The 24,694-nt window shown below is 46.0% G+C and overlaps 1 protein-coding gene across 2 annotated transcripts in view; it reads left to right on the forward strand.

Moving 5' to 3' along the window:
• Mlxip (MLX interacting protein) overlaps window positions 1–24,694 on the forward strand; it is a 63,285-nt gene that overhangs the window by 27,827 nt on the left and 10,764 nt on the right. For both annotated transcript variants that reach the window (XR_003842959.1, XM_021186633.2), the window contains exons 2-9: window positions 17,852–17,958; window positions 18,648–18,733; window positions 20,095–20,184; window positions 20,715–20,756; window positions 21,007–21,178; window positions 21,825–21,914; window positions 22,405–22,496; window positions 23,411–24,065. Coding sequence is in view for 1 of the 2 variants with exons in the window: in XM_021186633.2 (XP_021042292.1) it covers window positions 17,852–17,958; window positions 18,648–18,733; window positions 20,095–20,184; window positions 20,715–20,756; window positions 21,007–21,178; window positions 21,825–21,914; window positions 22,405–22,496; window positions 23,411–24,065 (1,334 nt within the window). In the remaining variant the exon portion in view is untranslated. The remainder of the gene's footprint in view (window positions 1–17,851; window positions 17,959–18,647; window positions 18,734–20,094; window positions 20,185–20,714; window positions 20,757–21,006; window positions 21,179–21,824; window positions 21,915–22,404; window positions 22,497–23,410; window positions 24,066–24,694) is intronic.

Here is a 24,694-nt window from a genome sequence, read left to right on the forward strand (position 1 = left end):
TTTTTCTGTATAGCCCAGGCTGGCCTCGAACTCAGAAATCCGCCTGCCTCTGCCTCCCGAGTGCTGGGATTAAAGGCGTGCACCACCACGCCCGGCTACTATTTTTAAAATAATAATTTAAATTGTGGTGGTGTTAAGGGTAGCATCTAGGACCTCAGCCCTGCTAGCAGGCACTTTTCCCCTACCGCCTGCTAGTCTCAGCCTCTGCATTTTGGTTTTTGAGACAAGGTCTAATGTAGCTGAGTGCTATTTTTTTGTTTGTTTGGGTTTTTTGTTGTTTGTTTGTTTTCCAAGACAGAGTTTCTCTGTAGCCCCGGCTATCCTGGCACTTGCTCTGTAGACCAGAGATCTTTCTGCGCCCCCTCTCTCCCAAGTACTGGGGTTAAAGGCCTGTGCCACCATGACCTGACCTCTGAGGAGTTTCGTAACTGATTTCTCTTCCTCTCCACGTTACTGAGATTATAGGTATTTTCCTAGTATAACTGAGTATTTCAGAAGCCTATTTCTGAATATTGTTTACTGTATTATTTATCTTATCTGAGAATGGGAATTCTATTTTACGTCCATGCTTGCATATATGCAACTATGTGTGGAAGACTGGGTGTTACTCAATTGCTCTACTCCATACTTTTTATTAGACTAGTTATTATTACAAATTAATTATTACATGTGTGCATGTGCTTTGTGTGTGTGGGTACAGATGCACAAGCTATGGTGCACACGTGCAGGTGAGAAGACAACCTGTGGGGTTGTTCTTGCTTTCCACTGGGGGTTTCAAGGGTCAGACTCAGGTTGTCAGGCCTGTGTGGGTTACTCTCCTGAGGTGTCTCTCAGACCCTCTGTATCTTTTGAGACAGGGTCTCATTTTGAACCTAGAGGTCACTGGTTGAGGAGCGCTGGCTAGCTGGTAAGCTCCACGGATCCCCTGTCCCTGCATCCTCTGAGCTGGGATTTCAGGCATGTTCCGTCATGATGCCTTTTTATGTGGGTACTGGGGGTCCAAACTTAAGTCTTCATATATGTATGGGAAGTACTTTGTAATGGAGCCTTCTCCCCACTGCTTTGTTAGAGTAATTTCTAGTAATTCTCCACTCTTAAGGTGTGCGTGCTTCTATGTGCGCTGATCCCAGACTCTTGCGGAGGTGGAGTTTGCACATGCTGAGCATAAGCGTCCACTCTGCCCTCTGTGTGTACCTCAGTTCTGGCTTTCAGAAGCCTGTCTCTTCCAGGCTGCTGTGAACTACAGAGAGTTCACAGCTTACTCTCTTTGTGTCTAGAATCATCCATATGTTATTGATTTGCACTTGTTAAATTGAATGTAAAATAGGGGAAGGTAACTTAGTGAGGGCTTAGAAACTTCCAGTCAAGTGCACAGGCCTTGATCATCTATCTTGAATTACTTTTGCTTACTTGTGCATGGACAGTAGTGAGATAATGCCTCTTTTTCTGGATTAATACACATAATTCAAAGTATTGACCTATCATTTTCTATGATAGAAGTGATCACACACACACACACACACACACACACACACACACACACACGGAAAGGGCAACAACACTGAAGAAACAAAAATTCAAGTGTGTTCTCCTGAAATGAGAATTTCTAGAAGGAAATCTTTTTGTGAAGGCTTTTCTTCCACTGGCTCCATGTCTTAGTTTTGAGTTTTATTGCTGTGAAGAGACACCAAGAGGCAACTCTTTTTTTTTTTTTTTTNNTTTTTCGAGACAGGGTTTCTCTGTGTAGCCCTGGCTGTCCTGGAACTCACTCTGTAGACCAGGCTGGCCTCGAACTCAGAAGTCTGCCTGAAGAGGCAACTCTTATAAAGGAAAACATTTAATCAGGGCTGGCTTACAGGTTCAGAGGTTTAGTCCATTATCACGGCAGGTAGCATGGCAGCATCCAGTCTGTCCTCATGTGGATGACAAGACCACCGGTCAGTAAAGATGGCAGAAGCATATGGAACAGAAGTCATCTCCTCCTCCTCCTCCTCCTCCTCCTCCGAAGCATTCTTACTGCTTGCTTGGGCTGGCCTGGAACTTTCTAAGTAAACCAGACTGGCTTTGAACTTGTGTCTCTGCTTTCTGAGTACTGAGATCACAGGGTGTGCCACTCACCGTGCTTTGCTCATTTGTGTTCCTTAATATCCAACGTCTCTCTGGAGTTTAGATTCTTAAGGCTGGAAAGCAAACTGAATTCTTTCTTGTCTAAAAAGAGAAAAGCCATTAGGAGCCTATTTATAGGGCTTGGCTACCTGGGAGTGTTACTTTATCCTTGAGACCGCTCAGTCAGTTTCAGATTTCCCTTACTGCTAAGTAGGTTATGGACCTGGCAGACCGAGCCTCTGAAATGACTAATGATAGCAAGGGCACGTTAGTCTCATAGGAGCTCAGAAATATTTTGTGTTAGTTGGAGTCTCCTAGAAGAACAGAACTTGTTTTTTAAATGACTTAGAGCCTGTGGTTAAGGTAGTCCAACAATAGCTGTCTACCAATAGAAAGTCCAAGAATTCAGTAGTGGTTCAGTCTACAAGGCTGGATGTCTCAGCTAGTCTTCAGTGTATGCCAGAATTCTGAAGAAGTTGTAATGCCAGTGAAGAAGTGGACTTGCGCAGGGTGTGGTGGCACATGCCTTTAATCCCAGCAATTGAGAGGCAGAAGCAGGTGGATTTCTGAGTTTGAGGACAGCCAGGGCTACACAGAGAAACCCTGTCTTGAAAAAACCAAAAAACCAAAAAAAAAAAAAAAAAAGAAGAAGAAGAAGAGGAAGACGACGACTTGCCAGCAGGAGCAAGCAGACAAAGAGAGCTAGCTTCCTTCTTTCATGTCCTTTTTATAGGCTGCTAATAAGAGGTGTGGCCAAGATAAAGGTGTCTCAAAAGATCCAGATTAAAAGTGGATTTATTTAAGTGGGAAAAAGAAAAGCACTTGGACTAGAGAGATGGCTCAGCGGTTTAGAGCACTGGCTGCTCTTCCAGAGATCCTGAGTTCAATTCCCAGCAACCACATGATGGCTCACAACCATCTGTCATGGGATCTGATGCCCTCTTCTGGTGTGTCTGAAGACAGCTACAGTGTATTCATATATGTAAAATAAATAAATCATTTTTGTTGTTGTTGTTGTTGTTTTGTTTTTTTTCAAGACAGGTTTTCTCTGTATAGCCCTGGCTGTCCTGGAATTCACTCTGTAGACCAGGCTGGCCTTGAACTCAGAAATCCGCCTGCCTCTGCCTCCCAAGTGCTGGGATTAAAAGCGTATGCCACCACCTCCTGGCATAAATAAATCTTTAAACAAAACGAAAAAAGAAAAGAAGATCCCTCATAGGTGTACCCAGCTACTTGGATTTTAGTTAATTCCAGATGTAGTCAAGTGACAACCAGGAATAGCCACCACAGTTTCCAGGCCTGACCTCTGCCTGTTATTTGTTGTAGCTGCACTATCCTCAGTGGGCTTTGTTCCTGGACTCATTGCCTTTATGAGCCTAAAATCTAGCTTTTACCCCAGTGGAGAATTCATTATAGCACTGAATACATAGAACCTGCCGTTCAGCCTTGCCATTCCCAAGAGGATGGCAGCTGCCTTATCATTTCGGTGGGGCTGTATTGAACACAATAAAACGGGGATAGGACTGCAATTTGACCAACAGATGATTTGACTTTTTTTTTAAGGTTTATTTATTATATGTAATTACACTGTAGCTGACTTCAGACACTCCAGAAGAGGGCATCAGATCTTGTTACAGAAGGTTGTGAGCCACCATATGGTTGCTGGGATTTGAACTCAGGACCTTTGGAAGAGCAGTCAGTGCTCTTACCCGCTGAGCCATCTCTCCAGCCCATGATTTGACTTTTGTTTTGCTGATTTCACTCACTAACATTTTGTTTTTATATTTTAAGTATTATGAAAGTAATTGTGATTGGAAATGTGAAGGGCATACTAAAACACTTTTAAAACCCAAACATACGTATCGGTGTCATGGAAATATAAGCAAAGTGGTCTGACAGACAAAGGGGGCTAACAAGAATGGAGAGGGTGAGGAAGGGGAGGATGGGGTTGTGGGAGGCGCATGCTTAAGGTAAATGTATATGGACAGGAGAACACCCTTATGACGCTCAGAATTGTAGACAATAAGTATAACCCAGTTAAAGCCAAAGAGCTTCAAACCTCCCTCCTCCCCCTTCCTCCTCCCTTCCCCACATACACGCTAAGCAGGTTGTGTGCCCCTAAACCATGACCTTAGTTTCTCTCCCCCTCTTCATTCATTTTGGATATTCAAACTGACTTTGAACTCCTACATTCAAACAATCCTGTCTCACCCTTCCCATAGAGCTTAGCAAGGATTTTCCTTCTTTCTTTCTTTCTTTCTTTCTTTCTTTCTTTCTTTCTTTCTTTCTTTCTTTCTTTCTTTCTTCCTTTCCTGTGTATACAGGTAGTGTATGTGTGAGTGTGTATGTGTGTGTGAGTGTGTGTGTATGTGTGAGTGTGTGTGTGTATGTGTGAGTGTGTGTGTGTATGTGTGTGCATTTGGAACCCAGAGATTGCTATCAGGTTCCTTCCTAGAGTGCTTGGCCAGTGGGCTCCACACACCCAGAGCTTAGGATATGTATGTGAGCATTGGGGATCTGAACACAGGTTCTCATGTTTGTACAGTAGACACTTTGCTGTTTGAATGGTCTCCTGCCCGCTGCAGGATGAGTCTTGTCTTGGGACTTGACAATATGAACCACATGCTCAAATAGAAAAATAATAGTCAAGAATTCTAAACATAATTCTAATGTTATTTGTGTCACAATGTTAACAGTAGGCAGCTGGACACAAATCAGTGATAAAAGCCTGAGGTGGTATCTTAGTCAGTGTTCTATTGCTGTGAAGAGATACCGTGACTAAGGCAACTCTTTGCGGGGCACGGGGTGTGTGGGTGGGGGGGGTTGGTTTTCAAGGCAGGGTTTTTCTATGAAACTCTTTGTTCTGGAACTCACTCTGTAGACCAGGCTGGCCTGGAACTCAGAGATCCACCTGCCTCTGCCTCCCAAGTGCTGGGATTAAAGGAGGGCATCACTTCTCATGGCAAGATTATTATTATTTTATATTTTTATTATTATTTTTGTTTGCATTAGTTTGTGTGTTTGTTTGTTTTTCAAGACAGGGTTTCTCTGTATAGCCTTGGCTGTCCTTGAACTTACTCTGGAACAGGCTGACCTTGAACCCAGAAATCTGCCTGCCTCTGCCTCCTGAGTGCTGTGCTTAAAGGCATGCGCCACCATCGCCCAGCGCATTAGTTTATGTGCACCTCATATGTGCAGGTGCCTGCAAAGGCCAGAAGATGGCATCAGATTCCCAGGAACTGGAGTTAAACATGGCTGTCTGCTGCCTGATGTGGTGCTGGAACTCTGGTCCTCTGAGACAGAGTACAGGCTCTTAACCACTAAGCCATCTCCTCTCCACTCTCCCAAGGCAACTCTTATAAAAGAAAACATTTAGTTGAGCTTGCTTACAATTTTAGAGTGTTAGTCCATTATCAGCATGGTAGGAAGCATGGCAGTACACAGGCAGACATAATGCTGTAGAGGTAGCTGAGCCCTATGTCTGGATCTGCAGGCAGCAGGAAAAGAGAGAGAGAGAGAGAGGTGGGGGCTCTCGAGCCAGCCACTGGGTCTATCTTGGGCTTCTGAAACAAGGCCTTGCTGCTTTAACAAGGCCATTCTCCTAATCCTTTTATGTAGTGACACTCCTTGATGACTAAGCATTGAAACATATGAGCCAGTGGGAGCCATTCTTATTCAAAACACCGCAGGAATTTCATGTGTGTTTATAGAAGACTGTGAATTAGTAGGGGTAATAGACAGTCAGATAGCCACTCGGAAGTTAGTTTGTGAACTCTGTGAAGAACCGAGTTGAAGCTGGGCACGTGGTGCCTGCCTGCATCCTCAAGCACTCAGGAGCGGCTGCAAGTCCGAGCCAGCCTAGGCTACTGAGGGAGGCACTCATAAATGAGCAAGAACAGAATAGAGAATCACATCGATTTCTCTTCTTTCCAGTAATCAAAATTAAATGTAAAAATTGAAATCACTAAACACGTGTTCTCCAGAGCATGGTGGTTCACACCTGTAGTCCCAGCGGCACTCTGGAGGCAGAGGCAGGGGAGACTTTGTGAGTTTCAGGGTAGCTTGGTCTACAGAGTGAGTTCCAGGCCAGCAGAGACTGCGCAGTGAGACCCTGACTCAAACAGAACAAAAACAGCCCATATGTTCAATTGTCATAAGCAATGGAGCACTTCCAAAAATGGGCCCACATAAGTATGTGGGACAGTGGTGTGGATGGGGTGGGATGTTGGACTAAGGGGGATCTTGAGTAACTTAGTAAGTGGCTAGGAATCACTGATTCAAACATGGTTCCCCTTTTAGTCATCCCACCAGTTAAAATCCACATGCATCCAAGAGTTAAAACAAAACCACTTACCCATGAAAACACTGAAAGGAAGCCACTCATGGCTAATGGAGCAGTCCCAGCACTCCGGGGGAAGATGGAGAGTTTAGGGTCATCTTTAATTACATAGTGAGTTTGAGGCCAGCCTGAGCTACAGGAGACACTCTCTCAAAACAAAACAGACAATCAAGGGGAAAAAAAAGTATTTATCTATTTATCTATCTATTTATTTATTTGGTTTTTCGAGACAGGGTTTCTCTGTATAGTCCTGGCTGTCCTGGAACTCACTCAGTAGACCAGGCTGGCCTCGAACTCAGCAATTCGCCTGCCTCTGCCTCCCAAGTGCTGGGACCAAAGGCATGCACTACCATGCCCGGAATGGAAGAGTTTTAAAGTAAGACAGAAAAATCAGAAAAAGAAAAATTTTTGATTTTTTTTTTTTTAACTGCATCTCCGGCACACTTCTAGGGATTATTAAATATTAAGAGCTAAGTCCTACATAGGTATAAATACTGGAATATTCATCACAACATTGCTGAGAGTAGCAAAATTTGTTCATATAAGCCTCTGTCTATAGGGAAGTTGTTAAATAGACTGACAGACTTGTAGATAGGACTATAAAAGATTGCTTATCGACATGGTAAGATATGACATACAAGTGAAAATTGGGCTACAAAAGGAATGTATGACTGAGCATTATGGTCCTCCTCAGGATCACCACGTTTGAGGCCGGCTTGCGCTACATAAGGTGTTCCCCACCAGCCAGGGTTACACAGGGACACTGTCTCAGCCAAACAAGGGCCGGAGAGATGGTTCAGTGGTTACGAGCACCACATAGTGGCTCACAACCATTTGTAATAGGATATGATGCCCTCTTCTGGCATGTGTAACAGCTACAGCGCACTAATAAATAAATAAAATCTTTAAAAAAAAAAGCGCAAAATAAGCCCAAGCTACCACACCACATACACTGAGTAACAGCAAAACAAAGCATTATTCCATATTTTTAAATGTTTATTCATATGTCTTTATCTGAATATATATTACCCTGTAAATATGAATTAGGAATCAACTGCAAAATTAGAGGGAACAGTTCATAAGGCCGACTTTTAATACCTACTCTGCATTGTGGAATTTGCAGAACTATCCTAAGGTTTGGTTCTGTGGAAGGACCCAGAAGATGCCCTGAGAACTGCTGCTGCCCTGAGTGTTAGTTTGCTACTGGGGGCAAGATTCAGATCACTGTCAGACAGTTGGGCAACTGTGGTAGGAATTCCCGGCAGTCGTAATCAGTAGTGACCACCCTGTCCAAAGAGTAGCAGAACCCGCCTTTCCCTGGGGCTGCCTCACTCCTACCGCTGACCTTCCACCTCCAGCCCTTCCCTTGCTCCAAAGCCTCCATGGAAAGTCATTTAGTTTGTCCTGTGGCTAAAGCCTCAGGCAAGCACAGCACTCACCTAAACCAGAATATTCCAAGAGCTCAAGATTCACTACCCAGAAGCCCAACTTCTCTCCCCCCTCCTCTCCCCTCCCCTCTCCCCTCCCCTCCTCCCCCTCACTCTGTCTCTGGACTGGATCTTGCTATAGCTTAGGCTATTTGAGACCTTACTGTGTAACCCAGGCTGTCTTTGAACCTAGATGATCATTCTGCCTCAGTCTCACCTACATAAGACTCCTTCACTATGCCTGACTTCTCTAAAATTTGAACAATGTTATTTCTATTTATTTTATTTTATTTTATTTTTTCAGAGCTGAGGACTGCTAGGCAAGTGCTCTGCCACTGAGCTAAATCCCCAACCCCAACAATGTTATTTCTAGATGGTAAAATTACCCAGTTTCACTTGTATTCCTTATAATATTTACTGTTTTTTTGATATTTCATTCGATGTGAGTATAGAATATCCTTTAAAAATTAACAACATTGAAAAGATTTCAAAAGATAAGTAGGGCAGTGGTGGCACACACCTTTATTGTAGCACTTGGGAGGCAGAGGCAGGCAGTCTCTGAGTTCAAGGCCAGCCTGGTCTACAGAGTGAGTTCCAGGACAGCCAGGGCTACACAGAGAAACCCTGTCTCGAAAAACTCAAATAAATAAATAGGAGAGAGAGAGAGAGAGAGAGAGAGAGAGAGAGAGAGAGAGAGAGAGAGAGAAGTGAAAACTAATCTGCGGGCCAGCAAGATGGCTCAGTAGATGAAGGTGCTTGTTGCACAAGCTGAGTGACTCCAGATTGATGCCTAGAGCCCAGGAAACTGTGGAAGGAGAGAACTGAGTCTCTAGGGTTCTTGACCTCCAGGAGAATAGCATGGCAAGGATATACCCACCCAGCCACCCACATACACCATGCCAACACACAGTGATGAAGTCAGAGAGAGAGAGAGAGAGAGAGAGAGATTGAGAATGAGAGAGAGAGAATGAGAGAGAGAGAATGAGAGAGAGATAGAACGAGAGAACGAGAGAGCGTGGGGCGGGCTGGGCAGTGGTAGCACAGGCTTTAATCCCATCACTCAGGACACAAAGGCAGGCGGGACTCTGAATTCAAGGCCAGCCTAGTCTCCTGAGCTAGGTCCGGGACAGCCAGAACTACACAGGAAACTTTCTTGAGAAAAATAAATAATAAGTAAACAAACAAATAGAGGGCTATAAGATGGCACATAATACGAGCAGGTGGGCAGAGAAGGAAGCAAAGAAAGGAGCAGCAGGTCTCCTTACACCGTGCGCAGTCTTCCAAAGACAGCCAGAGGCCGGGCGTGGCTGCGCACGCCTTTCATCCCAGCACTTGAGAAGCAGAGGCCAGCTTGGTCTACAGAGTGAGTTCCAGGACAGCCCGAAACCCGTGCTGGTAGTTCAGTGGGGTAGATTTTCCTACTGTGCACGAGGACTTGGGTTAAATTACCAGCTCAGAATAAAAGAGGAAGGGAAAAAAGGTAGGAGGGATGTTTGTAGAGACTTCACAAACGGTGATTATTACTGCAATTTTACAGCTAGAAAAAGACTAATATCTCAGTGGACTGTGGAAAACCGTGTAGGGCTAGTAGGATGGCACACACACGTACACACAAACACACACACACCTCAAACTCATGGTGCTCTTCCTGTTTGAACCACCTTAGTGCTTGGTGTACAGGAACTCATGTTACACCCAGTCTTACAGAGATTGTATTAATTATGAAGTTCTTTAACAAATAATGCAAATTAAATGAGTCCATCACTGCCCCCACCCCCACCTCACCTCCAGAGTCTGGTTCTGTACCTATTCCAGAGTAATTAGGAGTGCTCAGGGTTCTAGGTTCAAGTTTATTCTCCTGGCACTTAGGCCTCTCGACCGCCCCCAAACTAGTATATGAACCTAGAGTCTGCGCATGCTGAAAACATGCTCTGTTACTAAGCAGCACCTCCAGCAGGAACAGTTGACTGTGGCTTTAAGTGATACTGAACTGTGAGTCCAGTTAGGTCCAGAATGTAATGCTTTAAATACCAGAAACAGGAACAGCCCTTACTCTGTGCCAAGCACAGATCCTTCTTGTGGTCCACCCAGTGCTCCCACACAGTGGATAGCTTTGCCATTTTGTTGTTGTGGCTGTTGTTTGATTTTTCAAGACAGGGTTTTTCTGTAGTCCTGAGTATCCTGGAGCTCACTGAGATCTGTTTGCCTCTGCCTTCCAAGTACGCGAGCCACCACTGCTAGCAGAGCATTGCCATTTTGTAGAGGGCAGGTAGCTCACGTGATGTGTTCGGAAGGGGACCACTGTGCTTTCTAAGCACACACTCTATCACTGGCCTCATTACCTGCTCCTCAAGCCACTCTGCTTTCTGCACTTGCTTGGAAGTGGTATGTATGAGTCTGGGACAGTCCCTTCAGGTACATGACAAGAGCACAGGTTAGTAAAGATGACAGAATGAAGGGGTATAAGTGAGGCCATACCGCTAGCAAGGCAAATGTTGTCCAGTTCTTACTCAGGTTGCCATAGCTTTTGTGTTTGTGAAACCGTTCATTTCTTGCTCTTTTTGCCTAAGGACAAACATAAACCTGCACAAATGCACAGGTGACCAGCTGGTGTTCTCTCCCCTTGAAGTAGAACGGGTCTGGGTCAGGGACCTCAGGCCTGTGTTCCTGAGCCCAGCTGCCTCACTCCTCAAAGCCAACTTCTCCACAGCACGTTCACTTCAGTTTTAAAAGCAAAGATGCCAAGTGGCCCCCAAGGGAGATGAGTTTCAGACACACAAGTAGGTTCTGAAACTGTCCCTGGCTTCTATAGGAGGTCATCTGCTGGAGAGGTGCCAGGGTGACTCTTGCTTTGTACTCGCGTAGCTAGTCCCCATGTCCTGGCTCCTCAATGCGTCTTTGTCCCTCTTCAGCCTGTTAGTTTTGGCTCTGATAGCCTTTGGATCAAGGCCAGATCCCCAGACAAGCCAACAGAAATGACTCTTTGAAGCAGAAGAGTTGGAGTTCTGGAGGAGAGACAAGATGGGACATTATTATCCCTCTGCTCACTCTTTAAAGGCAGAATTTACTAACCACGATCTGCCTGGCTGGGCTGTGCACAGAATTCACTCAGTCACAAGTTTATGTCTCTCTGTGTGTGGCTTCTTGCCTTCTGTGATTAACCAGAAGGCCTTATAAGGCTGTGCCTGAACTTTTTTCCTTATTTTCAAAAAAATAATTTATTCCTATGTTTAATTAGTTAATTTTTATCCCTTGCCCTTTTGTATGTATGTGGAGACCTAGAGAGATGGCTCAGTGGTTAAGAGCTCTCCCAGTAGACTTGAGTGTAGTTCTCAACATCCACTCCTGGCAGCTCCAAGGAATTGGACTGTGGCAGGCTGTGTGTGTGTGTGTGTGTGTGTGTGTGTGTGTGTGTGTGCACGCGCAGACATACAGATATACACACAAGGCACTGTGTGTGTGTGTATGTGTGTACATGTGCTCGCGCAGATACACAAATATACACATAAGTAATTCTTAGGAACCAAAACAAATGGAGCCAGGGTTTAGTTCAGTGGAATTGCACCAGATTAAAGTCCTGGGGTCAATCCCCAGCATAGTTTAATAAAAACAGGAAGCCATGTTTTATAATTCATTGCTTGTCATTTTTTTTTATTTATTTAACAATGCCTTGTATAAATATATCAGCGCATGTATTTTTTTATTATCTCAGAATGTTCAACTATGTAGATATACTCGTATTTTAATAAATCTCTTTTATTGAATATGTACTTCATGTGTAACCTCTTCCTACAACTTAATATCCCCTTTTGGCTTTGTGCCTATGTTTGAATGGATTTGTGGAATTAATTCCTGCAGAAGAGATCTTGGCTTAAAGGAACATGTAAAGTGTGATTAGAAAGTTGTCATCTTGCACTTCATGAGCGCTCGGTTGTTTTTGCCTGTTGTCCTCAGTGCCAATTCAGTGATGAGGTCTTTCTTCTCTGTCTCGAGCTGGCTTGTTAATGCGGTTAGGTGTTAGCTACTGTCTCGTTGTACCTGAGAGAACACCTTAAGGGAGAAAGGGTTTATTCTGGTATAGGTTTTCCAGAGGTGTGGAGGGACATGGTGGAGCAAAGTTCACCTCATCCTGGCCAGGGAGCAGTACACAGACAAGACGAAGTTGGGGACAAGGCCTTTCTGGGATGTTTCTCCAGTCTACTTCCTTTCATGTAGGCCAGAGGGTCTCAGACGGTTGTGAGCCACCATGTGTTTGCTGGGACCAAGTGCTTCTAACCTGTGAGCATCTCTCCAGCTCCCTAGATACTCCCTCTTAATTTTCATAATCACTCAATAATGCAATCAGATTCTAACTATTTATCAATGGATTAATCTAGTGATTAAGACAGAGTCCTCAAGATCTAGTTAATTAAATGAAAAAACAATAATAAATAAATAAATAAACAATAACAAACAGCAGTGGTCAGATCTGGAGCTTTGGGGCAAGTTGTCACCAAGATGATAGTGGACTAAACCGCTGAACTCTAAGTCAGCCTCATTTAAATGCTTTTTTTTTTTTTTATAAGAGTTACTACGTCATGGTGTCTCTTCATAGCAATAGAAACCCTAACTAAGATAGGACCAGACTGCTAAATAGGTACTGCAGTTTGAGGATGGTAAGGAAGGTTCTGGAACTTTATAGTAATGATTGTTGCACGGAGTTGTGAATGTTAGTAGAATGGTTAAAATTATAAATTTTGTAATGTGTTTTAGTACATATATAAAAGGAAAAGAATTTAAGGTTAATTTTTTTTAAACTCATTTTTCACCCACACCCACACCCATATGCTGCTCTGGAGACTTGTAGCCATTACTTTTGTTCTGACCTCTTGTACACTGTCTCTTTCTGTACCCTTTGAGGACCCCATCTTTATCTCTTACAGTTAGAAATTATATCTTTAGGAACACAACAAGGCTTTTTCATACTGTCTTCATGCTTTGGCTTCCTTGGCATTAGAAACTCTTATGATTTGGTGATTCTCAGGCACATGTCCACGTCGGCTGGTCACTGTAATATACCCTCCAGGACTTGTCAGGAAGTAGAGCTTCTCCTTAGGTTGCAGGTAGAATAGGCAAATAAGTCATTCCTGGGGTGCAGTCAGGTATCAAATTCTGCAGGACTTTTCCTCTGGAACCACCCAACTTCTCCAGCAGGATGTGTGTTGGGAAAACAGGAAGAGATAGGAGCTGGAAATCTCATATCAAGTATTCAGACTTGTATTGAATCCCCCAGACTTTTTAAAAAACAACTAGTAAGTAAGTAAGTAAATAAGTACGTAAATAAATAAAACTAACCGATGATGATGGAAATATTATCTTTATTGCTGGTCACAGTGAATTGTGAGTGAGTCTCTGGCTGGGGTTGAGGAGAGGAGAGGAGAGGAGAGAAGAGGAGAGAAGAACGGAGAGGAGAGGAGAACGGAGAGGAGGGGAGAACGGAGAGGAGGGGAGGGGAGAGGGAGAGGGAGAGGGAGAAGGAGAGGGGGACCTGACCGCCCGTGCCTGCTTCCCTTTGTGTTGGTGATGCCACCTGCCTTCGGGGCAGGGCTGGGCGTGCTTTACCACTGGATATTCAGGAACATCATCAGGACCAGTGAAGAGGTGATGGGGTCAGTGAGTGGACCCAGAGCTGTAATCAGCAGCCTGTACTCTCTGTTGGCTTCCTTTTGGAGAGAATGAGCAGAATCCGTGATCCAGTCCTGCCCTCCTGTGTTCTTGATTTTTACCCAGTGCTTTCTTTCTGAAGCTTGCACTTTAATTTTCATTCCAAAGCAGTCTCTTGCCAGACCGCTGAAGAATTCATGGTTTGCCAGCTCCATCCAACAAAATTTTAAGGGGGGCCTTTGTTGTCCTGTGAACTTCCTGTTTCATGTCAGGAACCCTCCTTCTAGGAAGGCGGGTAGGGGCAGAGTGTATGAAGACTTCTTCATGGAACCGTTAAGCAATTTTTTAATAACTGGGGTTAGAAGCACTGGGCCAGCAGTCCTAAAATGAGTAAGAGCTAGAGCATGGCCATCTCAGGAAGCACAAAGTTCAGAAGTATGAGGTTGAGGAAACTTCCAGGTACGGGGCCAGTGAGCTCACAAGCTCTCCCAGGTACGGGGCCAGTGAGCTCACAAGCTCTCCCAGGTACGGGGCCAGTGAGCTCACAAGCTCTCTTTAGTATTTCTGGTTATATTTTAAAGAAGGCTTGTAGTTGGACTGTCTGAAAGATGTGTTCTTGTAGATCAGGGCGGGAAGCAGGAACCTGATCAGAGGCTTTTGGTACCCGGCTTTTGGTGTTTTCTCGTGGAGTGACTGTCTCTGCTGCTGCTGCTGCCTTATGAGTCTTTTAAAGAAGCTTTTCCTAGTTTTGTGGGAAACTCGACTTGTGGTGTAAGAAGGGCTCCTATACACATAGCCCCTCTTCCCTCTGTGAGGTGCTAGAGGGCACATTAGGAAAGAGACAGAAATTTATAATACATCTACCACTGAGCTGCACTCCCCAGCCTTCATCACTTTTGCCATCATATAACTATGAGCAATGGTGTAGGACTTGTCAGTCATCCATTCTGTGTACCAGACAGGGTTTTGGACTAATTTCTTTATGTGTGTATAGCGCCACTTGCTGGCTGTAGAGATGTCGCAGAAACATGAGACGGTGGAAGTTTAGAAATGCATATGTTCCTGCTAAAGTTTAACTGTGTTTGCCATAAGTATTGTGAATAAGAGAAACATCTCAGCGAGCAGTTGGGGAGAACCAAGGAATGCTTACACTGTTTATATATAGGTCGATATCCTTGTTTGTACCTGCTACTCTCATCATGATACCTACCTGCAGGAGCCATGTAGTCTGATGAAGAGGTTGACAGCACACTGCCCCCTTTTTCATAGGTACACAGCGGAGGTATGATTGGCCTAGGTTAGCCTACTGGTTAACTCTCACAGATCTTGACAGGGCACTAGCATCTGGTTCTTCCTGGAAACATGGGTCCAACACAGCTCCTTGTAGATCTTTTGAAGTCATCTCTGAGATAGTTGGTATTCAGTCAGATTCTGGTACTGATGAGCATGTGGCACAACCACGGAATCCTGAGCGTCCCAAGGAAGAAGTATCAGTTATAGAAAAAGAGGTTTTAGTTTAGTCTTGTTCCTTAATTTCATTTGTATAATAGAACTGCAATTGAAATTGCTAGAGGACCTTGCTCACGCTGGAAAGGCGGACTGACGGTGTTGAAGCCTGTCTGCAGCCGTGTCTGGACTAGCCCACTGGCTCTTACAGCTCTGATGAGCTGCATTTCTGTTACCTCATCATAGTCAGCAGCCACACAGAAGCAGTGCCTTCCCGTTTCTCCTTGGCCTCAGCTTAGGTTTTAGCCCCTGCATTGGTGTTCTCTCACACAACTCCTGGGTGGCCCGTGTCTCACTTCCATCCTTCCTCAGCTCCTAGATCCTTCCTCACAGAGTGGGTGCATAGTGCTCCTGGGTGTGCACATGGGAAGAAAGCCCACGGCCCTGCCACTGCCTCCCTCTTCCATGTGTGTGCATGTGTGTGTGTGTGTGCATGTGGGGGTGTATACATACACATACACAGACATACCTTCAACTAACCCTTATTTAGACCACTATGGGGGAGATGGTATTCTTGTGATGATACCCAGTAAACAGAAGCACCAGAACGCCCCTTGCCAACTGTCCTGGCTAATTGTGTGTCAACTCGACACAGCTGGAGTTATCACAGAGACAGGAGCTTCAGTTGGGGAAGTGCCTCCACGAGATCCAGCTCTAAGGCATTTTCTCAATTAGTGATCAAGTGGGGAGGGCCCCTTGTGGGTGGTACCATCTCTGGGCTGGTAGTCTTGGGTTCTATAAGAGAGCAGGCTGAGCAAGCCAGGGGAAGCAAGCCAGTAAAGAACATCCCTCCATGGCCCCTGCAGCAGCTCCTGCTCCCTGACCTGCTTGAGTTCCAGTCCTGACTTCTTTCAGTGATGAACAGCAATGTTGAAAATGTAAGCCGAATAAACCCTTTCCTCCCCAACTTGCTTCTTGGTCATGATGTTTTGTCCAGGAATAGAAACCCTGACTAAGACACCAACTTAGTTGCACAGCTGGGGCCGAGGGAGTACAGGCTCCATTCCCTTAGCTAGGGCCTTATGGTCACAGCCGCAGCAGGTTAGTCATGCCTCTGGAGTGGCAGTTAAAAGAGGAGGTGGGGAGACTCTGCAGGTTTCTGACCTTTGGCCAGAGACTGTTGCTCTCATTGTATTCTCAGATGCTAAGAGGATGTGCTGGCACACTTTTTAAGGGTGGGTCACTGCACTCTTTCTTTTTTTCAAAAAATACTTTTTTAAAATTTGTGTGTATGAGTGATTTGCCTGCATGTTTGTAAATGCATTGCATGTCTGGTGTCTGGAAACCAGATGAAGGCATCCGATGTTCTGAAACTGGAGTTATAGGCTATTGTAAGCCACTGTGTGGGTTCTGTAAACTGAACACCAATCCTCTGTGAGAGCAGCAGCAATCACTCTTTAATGGCTGAACTATCTTTGAATTGCTGGGGCCACCTCATTCTGTTTCACAATCCACAGCCTGGGCACTGATAGTGTGGGTGGAGAGATGAAGAGTTCTGCCGGGTATTCAGCAGGGAACTCTCCTTACATCCCAAGCTTTCGGGGTCACCTCATGTCTTGCCTCTTTAAACGCTTGCACTTCCTTGACTGGTACATCTCTGCCACTCGTGTGACCTTTCTGAGTAGGTTTGGAGAAGGGGCAGAGCTGTGACCTGCCATCAAATGGATGTTCTTCAGCACCATATGAACCAAAGATAGAGTCTTACTGTCTTAACCCATCAGGCCTAGGAGAGAGAGGTCAGCACTGACCCAGAGCAGATGGTGTAAGAGACAAGTAGAAAGAGTAATGACCATGTGTGTTCGACACCAAGCAGAAGAGGCTCCAGCATCTCAAAGCTCCCATTAGTGCTGTCTTTTAATGTAAGAGCATGCCTCAAAATTCTCCAAGAATTGGATACTGGAAAGATGACTCAGTGGTTAAGTGCACTTGACGCTCTTCCAGAGGTCCTAAGTTCAATTCCCAGTACACACATCAGGTGACTTATAACCACCTGTAACTCCAGTTCCAGAAGACCTAAAGTCCTCTTCTGGCTTCCATGGTACCCACACATCTGTCTGTCTATCTGTCTCTGTTTCTGTCTATCTTTCTGTTTCTGTTTCTGTTTCTCTCTCTCTCTCTCTCTCTCTCTCTCTCTCTCTCTCTCTCTCTCTCTCTCACACACACACACACACACACACACAAACACACACAAATTTATAAATAAATCCAAAGAAGTTCTTGTACAGTAAGTTGAGAGCACTCACTGACTAGGCTAGTAACAGGCAACATGAGCTCCCTGGTGGCACAGCCGTCTTGGCAGTTGAGTTTCCCAGGTGCTGTGCCAGCAGCTACCTCAGCAGCTAAGAGGGATCACTTCCTCAGATGGCTTGAGATGGTCCAGAGGTAACTGAGAACAACACAGTGGCTAAGACCTGTGGCAGGGGAAAGTGTCTAATTTCCATTGTTAATCTGTATTAGTCTAGGCTGCCTTGAATTCAGTCCTCTGCCTCTACCTCCTGAGTGTGCGGATTAAAGATGTGTGCCGCCATGCCTGGCAACATAGCTTTTCAATGTTGAATTATAAGAAAAATTTAAGAGTATGCAGGTTCCCAAAGAATACAGGAAACCCCATGTCTTATCACACTCTGCAACATGTCCTCTAAGCCCAAATATTGTCACACCCTACTGTCCCCATATGCTCTAAAGAAATCCCAGAATGACTGTTCTGTCAAGCCTGGCCTATAAATGGTTCAACCCAGGGTTCTCCAGTCTGGAATGATTTGGTCTCCCATTTTATTTTCTGAAGAGCGACTGACTCTTTCTCTCTCTTTCTCTTTGTCTTGTTTTCCAGTGGGAAATTAGTGTCTCCAAAGTGGAAAAATTTCAAGGGCCTGAAGCTCCAGTGGCGGGACAAGATCCGGCTCAACAACGCCATCTGGAGGGCATGGTATATGCAGTGTAAGTGTGTTGCCGGCCAGGCAGAGGGTGTGTTATGCTCCAAGGGACCTCAGTTCTGTGGCATCAGAGCTCTACATCTTAGAGGCCTGAGCATCTTGGGTCTATAGCCTACTCTTAAAACATATTTTCAGTAGAATCTTTTGTATGTAGTCTATGTGATGGGAAATCAAGCTAGAACACATCCCAGGAAGCAGGGTAGTCACCAGCCATCAGGCAGTCAGTCACCTAACAGAGCAGAGTCTTGAAGGGCAGACAGGAGACCCTCCCTAACCACAAGTGCATGCTGGGTACTTGACCCTCAGGAGTAATAGGTTCTTTTTAGGAGAGATAGGAGAATGTAGCCAAGAGGCGACATTTGAGGAGCCAAAGAACAGTTTGTATTTCCAGCAGTTTAAGGAGACACAGATATGACTGTCCAGCTCTTGTCCTTGGCTAGGTTGAGGATAGGAGGATGCAGGCTTAAGGGGCAGGGTGTGCACTTCCCGCTCATTGGCTGCCTTTGTGTTGATGGCAACTTTATTTCTTACTTGGATATTACTGCCATTCGTTGCCTTGGGCCTGCACGCTTTTATTTCTCAGTACTCTGCATTTCTCCAGTGGTAGAAGGAAATAACATTCCCGGGTGTAGCAGTTTGGGTAGAGCTCAGGGATCCTGGTACAGTTATGATGTCTCTCTTCTCCCAACCCAGATTTGGAGAAGCGCAAGAATCCTGTGTGCCACTTTGTCACCCCACTAGATGGCTCTGTTGATGTAGATGAACACCGTCGGCCAGAGGTATTTAACCAGCAAGTAATTGAATAGAGGGTAGGAAGGAGGATGTTGGGAAAGGAAAATTACCTATATTTCTGAAGATACAAACCACCAAAGGACCAAGCTCTTTGGTGGAAACTGTAGAGAACAGGGAAGTCTGTGCTGTGCTATTAGTTAGCATGACTTGGAGGAGGAGGGGTGGCCTTCAGCAGTTTCCAGCCCGCAGAGATTCTCACCTTATGCACACTGACCTTACGGGGTCTCCTTCTCTGCATTCACTTAAAATTGGCATTTCTTCTGAGAGCTACTCAGGAAGGACTGGCTCTGGAGCAGTTACATTTGGCCGTAACTCAGAACAAGAGCTCTAGGTTCCATCCCCAGGACCACAAGGAAAACAGCCACTTGAGAAGTTAGGGAGAGCTTCTGCAAGCTTCTCCACATCAACTGGAGATACAACTTAATCGGGAGAGTGCTTTCCTAGTGTGCACCAAGCCCTGCCTTCCATTCCTAGCACCACACAAACTGAGCATGGTGTCAAAAGCCTGTAGTCCCAGCATTTGGGATAGAGAGGCAAGAAAATCAGAAATTTAAGGCCATACTTGATTCATAGAGAGTTTGAGGCCAGCCTGAACTTCATGAGACTCTATATTAAAAACAAACAAACAAACAAAACAAAACAAAACTAACCAAACAAAAACTTAACGATAGGAGATGAAGAGAGATTAAAGAAAAAGTTGCTCATTTTTATTTTGTCTTATTATTTTGGTACTACTAAAGGGCAGAATCCAGGGCCTCTTACATGTCAGGCAAGGTGTATACCACTGAGCTATACCTCCTTCTCAAAAGAGTAAATTTTAAAAAATTTGTAATAGATTTATTTACTTATTTGTATGTGTATGCATGTATGTGGAAGTCAGGGGACAACTTTTGAGAGTCCTTGCCTTTCACCACATGGGTCCCAAGGATCAAACTGAGGTCATCAGGGCTGATGGAAGGCATCCTTACCACCGAGCCATCTTACCAGCCCTCATTTTCTCTCTTTGAGAACATGACAGCTGCTGCTGGAAAGGGGCATTTGTGGGCCACCTGTGAACTTCCTTGGCATCCTCGGGCATCCCTGCGACCTCTCTGACTGAGTGTTGTGTGCTTCCCCTGTACCCAGTGCAGAGTCACCCCTGGGGTCCTGGGTGTTGAAGATACATTTTTAGCTAGGGTGTGAGAAGAGGTGTGCTCAGTGACTGAAACTTTAGTTTCTCAAACATCATGGACATTTTCTGACCAAGAGAACCATCTGAGGCCACTTCAGTGCTGTATACTGGGTATTCATGGGCTGCAATTTGATCATCATCCAAGACCTGCTTTTCATTTTGGCCTCTTGGTTGTAGGCCATCACCACAGAGGGCAAATACTGGAAAAGCCGCATTGAGATTGTGATTCGGGAGTACCACAAGTGGAGAACGTACTTCAAGAAAAGGGTAGATATTGGCAAGGGCTCTCAAAAGAGCATGTTCTGGACGCTCTGGGGTGGGGGTTGCGAGTTGGGGAGATGGGACGATATTCAGGATGTGGCCTGAGACTCTAGGCTCCACAGCTGCCCCATCAGTCATGGATCATGGAGCAATATTGAACTCAACATTTTAAGTACCAAGTAATGGTTATGATTTCCTCAGTCATGAACAGAACTGTCTCTTTTTTTTTTTTNTGGTTTTTGGTTTTTACAGACAGGGTTTCTCTGTGTAGCCCTGGCTGTCCTGGAACTCACTCTGTAGACCAAGCTGGCCTCGAACTCAGAACTCTGCCTGCCTCTGCCTCCGAAGTGCTGGGATTACAGGCGTGTGCCACCATGCCTGGCTCGAGCTGTCTCCTTCTTTGTGCCCATATCCATGGGATGTCAGCCAGCAGGATTCCACTCCCCACTTGCCAGAGAGTTCACTCACATAGGGAGATGAAGTCGGGCATCTCAGAGCTCTTAGTGGTTGCCTCATGTCACTCCCTTTGCCCACAGCTACAGCAGCACAAGGATGAGGACCTTTCTAGCCTGGCCCAGGTAAGTGAGCTTGAGATGCAGCTCTGTCTGTCTGTGTCTGAGTGAGTCCTGGAGTGGGAGGCCAGACACAGGACCAGCTCCTGCAAGTACCCACGAAAGCAGGCTTGCTCTGGTGGGTGGGTTAAGGGAATAGCTCTCAATGCCTCTACCCTCTTGCTCTTTTTTCAAGAAGCAATCCTATAATGCATGCCAGGACTGAGAAGATAAATTCAACTGCCCTTTGATTCTTCTTCTCCCCTGTTGGCACTAGGACGATGACATGCTGTATTGGCATAAACATAGGGACGGCTGGAAAACCCCAGTCCCCATGGAGGAGGACTCACTGCTGGACACAGACATGCTCATGTCAGAATTCAGCGACACCCTCTTCTCCACACTCTCTTCACACCAACCCGTGGCCTGGCCCAACCCACGAGAGATAGGTAAGCGTGGTCTCTGCCCTTGGACAGCTGGTTTCTTTCTCAGTGAGGATTCCTCTGGCCTTCAGGGCACCTCTGAGCTGCTCTGTGGCACTTAGTTAGGCTAGGCAAGAAAAGAAAAGGATTGCCCAAGCTCTTTATCTGAGGGTCCTGTGCAGTTGCATAGGAGGAGCCTGGAACTGGAGCCTTACAGAGGTGGTCATTGTTCCTTTAGTCCCACTGTGAGAAAGGAGCATGCTCCGATCTGAACCTGTTTTATATTTATGATACTGTCTAAGTGTGGGATATGTCAGGACCAAAGCCTAGGCTGTAGGATGGGCACTGCTGCACATGGCATTCCCACCCGGAGGCCTTCAGTCCTGAGTCCTTAGGGAAGAGCTGCAAATGAAAGTGAGAACAAGGACAGGGCTGTGGAAGGCCGGGCTACTCATAGCTTATGGTGATCCCAGCACTGTCTGTCCTTCCTGTCTTCCGAGGGCAGAGAACATACCCAAGAGTGGCCACAAAGCCCCAAGGATGTAGACTTCCCCGCCAGCTCCTACCGTTTTTTTAGGAGGGCCAGGAGGATCTGTTCAGAACTAAATGTTTATGTTCCTTTGACCTTAATTAAGGTAAAAGTGTTCCCCTTTCTCACTTGGAATTATTGCAGCACATCTGGGAAATGCAGACATGATCCAGCCAGGCCTGATCCCTTTGCAACCCAACCTGGACTTCATGGACACCTTTGAGCCTTTCCAGGGTGAGGGCAGAGGGTAGTATGATGCTTGGGTCTCCCTTGCGCGTCCCATGTCAGACTTGTGCCCTTGTTAGAGAACAGTTGGAAATGGGTGTAAAGGGGGTCTTGTAAGTTTTTAAGACTGAAAATGATGTTGGTAGTAACTGCAAAGCCTGGCAAAGTTTCCTGGGACATTGGAAGGAAGCTGGCATCTCAGTGAGTGCTGACTCCCTGCTGGGAGCATCTACTTGGCCTTGATTGTCAGCAGTGCCTCCACTAGACAGCAGAGGGCACTGTGACATAGCTACCACCCAGCAATGTTTCTGTATTTAGGTCAGACTCCAGAGCTCTGCCTGGAAGCACTTGGTATTTCAAGTGGTCCAATCAGAGCCCTCTTCCTACGGAACAAGTTATCTGGGGAGGCAGGGTTTGGGTCCAGACCCCCGCTTGTGTGTCATAATTCCAGGAAATGGGAAGTTCATGGAGTTCAGAAGACCCCCGTGTTCTTTTCCAGATCTCTTCTCCTCCAGCCGATCCATTTTTGGCTCCATGTTGCCGCCTCCTTCATCAGCGCCTGCCGCAGATCCTAGCAGCCCACCTTCTCAGGTAGAGGAAGCCAGGGAGCAGGCATAGCAGGTGCAGGGCCAGCATCAGACTTTACATCCAGAGCTAGGCTAATGCTGTAACCGCGAGTTTTCCAGATGCTGGGGCCACGCTCGATCCAGTGCTGGATACACACGCATGCGCAAAGAGGTTATGGACCCTTCTGTGGAAGCATCCCCAACTCCCCACAAGGCGGGAGTCCATGCCAACAGAGTTGTTTTCTTGTGTAAGGTCCATGTGACCTTTGTTCACAGCTCTTTTCTAAGACACCTTTAGTTGCATGGGTCCCTAATAAAAATATGCTGTATATTGTTTTCACTTTTTCCCTAGGAATTACTAAAAGGTGCTTGCAGGCATTGTGCTAAGAGCTGAGTCGGGCATAATTCTCTGCCCTGGGGAGCTCTTAGGTTCGTGCTGTGTTGTTAGTCACCCAGGAACCTGGCACCTCGCCCACCTAGCGCAGATAATCATTTCTTCTGTAGAGACTGAGATCTGTACAGGTGATTCCTCATAGCCTTTCCACTCAGGAAGAGCTGGTCTGACTGGAAGTCGATACTTGATGCTGTCCTGGGGGATCCCTGAGCAGCTGTGGTCTAGGCTGCTTCTGCTCTGTAACAGAAGACACCAGGGTCTGTAGGTAGAGCTCGACTAGACTCTAGGAACCAGATATCCCTAGGGTGCTATCCAGCTTTGTCTGAGCTCTGTGTTCTCATTAGTTCCTAATGGAAACAAGACCCTGCTGACACCGCCAGGAACACAGGTCCATTCCCTAGCAGTTTGGCCCGGGAGATAGCACTTCTGTCCCTCGGTCCCTCAGTCCCCGTGTCCATAGTTGAGCTTTGTGCTATGTAGGACTAAACAGTTAAAGCTAATTATTAAGTTGTAGCTTTGTTTCTTCATGTTTCTTCCTTCCTTAGGGGAACATCTTGCCAAATACAGCTCTCCCTCCTGTGAGCCTGCCCAATAGCCTCATTACATCTTCTGCAGCCCCCTCCCTGGATCCTACAGAGGGGCAGGGTTGTGAACGCATGTCCCAAACCGTGGACCCGTTTATTCAGCCTGCAGACTTTGGTCCCTCTGAGCCACCACTGAGTGTCCCACAGCCCTTCCTCCCTGTCTTTACCATGACCTTACTTTCTCCTAGCCCCGCCCCAGCACCTGTTCCAACTGCACTGCCTTTAGTTCCTTCGCCTGCCCCTACTCTGAACCCCCCAACTCCACCAGCTTTCCTGCAGCCACAGAAGTTTGCTGGAGTCAGCAAATCGACCCCTGTCATTACCCACACAGCCTCTGCAACCCTCACCCACGATGCTTCTGCCACCACCTTCAGCCAGAGCCAGGGCCTTGTTATCACAGCACACCATCCGACCCCCTCCTCATCCCCCTGTGCTCTGGCACTGTCACCAGTACCCCAGCCACCAGCTGTGGGACCTCCCCAACCTCATTTAACTTTTATACACCCCAAACCTGTGTCCTTGACTGGAGTGAGACATAAGCAGCCCCCCAAAATAGTGCCTGCTCCCAAACCTGAGCCTGTCTCCTTGGTGTTGAAGAATGCCTGCATTGCTCCTGGTGAGTTGGTTGGGGGGTAGTCAGCCAGAATTGCCTAGGGAGCAGTGGTTCCCTTTCTCTAAGGTTTTACGTTCAGAACACCTCCCTCCCCACTTAAATACAACAAAGCAATATGGATGATTCAGATGTGCAGTTTATCTTTCTATTCTGTATGTTTCAAAAATAGTATGGTCAGGCTGCAGATATGGCTCAGTGGCTAAGAGCACTGACTGCTTTTCCAGAGGTCCTGAGTTCAAATCCCAGCAACCACATGGTGGCTCACAACCATCTGTAATGGAATCTGATGCCCTCTTCTGGTATTTGAAAACAGCTACAGTGTACTCATATACATTAAAAAAATAAATAATGGAAAAGAAAAAAAGAAAAAAAAGGTCTTGATCTGGGTGTGTTGTACCCATATCTGTAAACCCAACGCTTGAAAGGTCTCACTCAGCAGGAAGAATTTGAATTTGAGGACAGTATGAGTTACAGGGTAAGTCCCAGGCTGGCCAAGGTTATTTAAGGTGACCCCAGTTCAAGAAACTAAAATTGCGGGCTGGTGAGATGGCTCAGTGGGTAAGAGCACCCGACTGCTCTTCCGAAGGTCCGGAGTTCAAATCCCAGCAACCACATGGTGGCTCATAACCATC

Source organism: Mus pahari, chromosome 23, assembly GCF_900095145.1.
Source record: "Mus pahari chromosome 23, PAHARI_EIJ_v1.1, whole genome shotgun sequence".
NCBI lineage: Eukaryota > Metazoa > Chordata > Mammalia > Rodentia > Muridae > Mus > Mus pahari.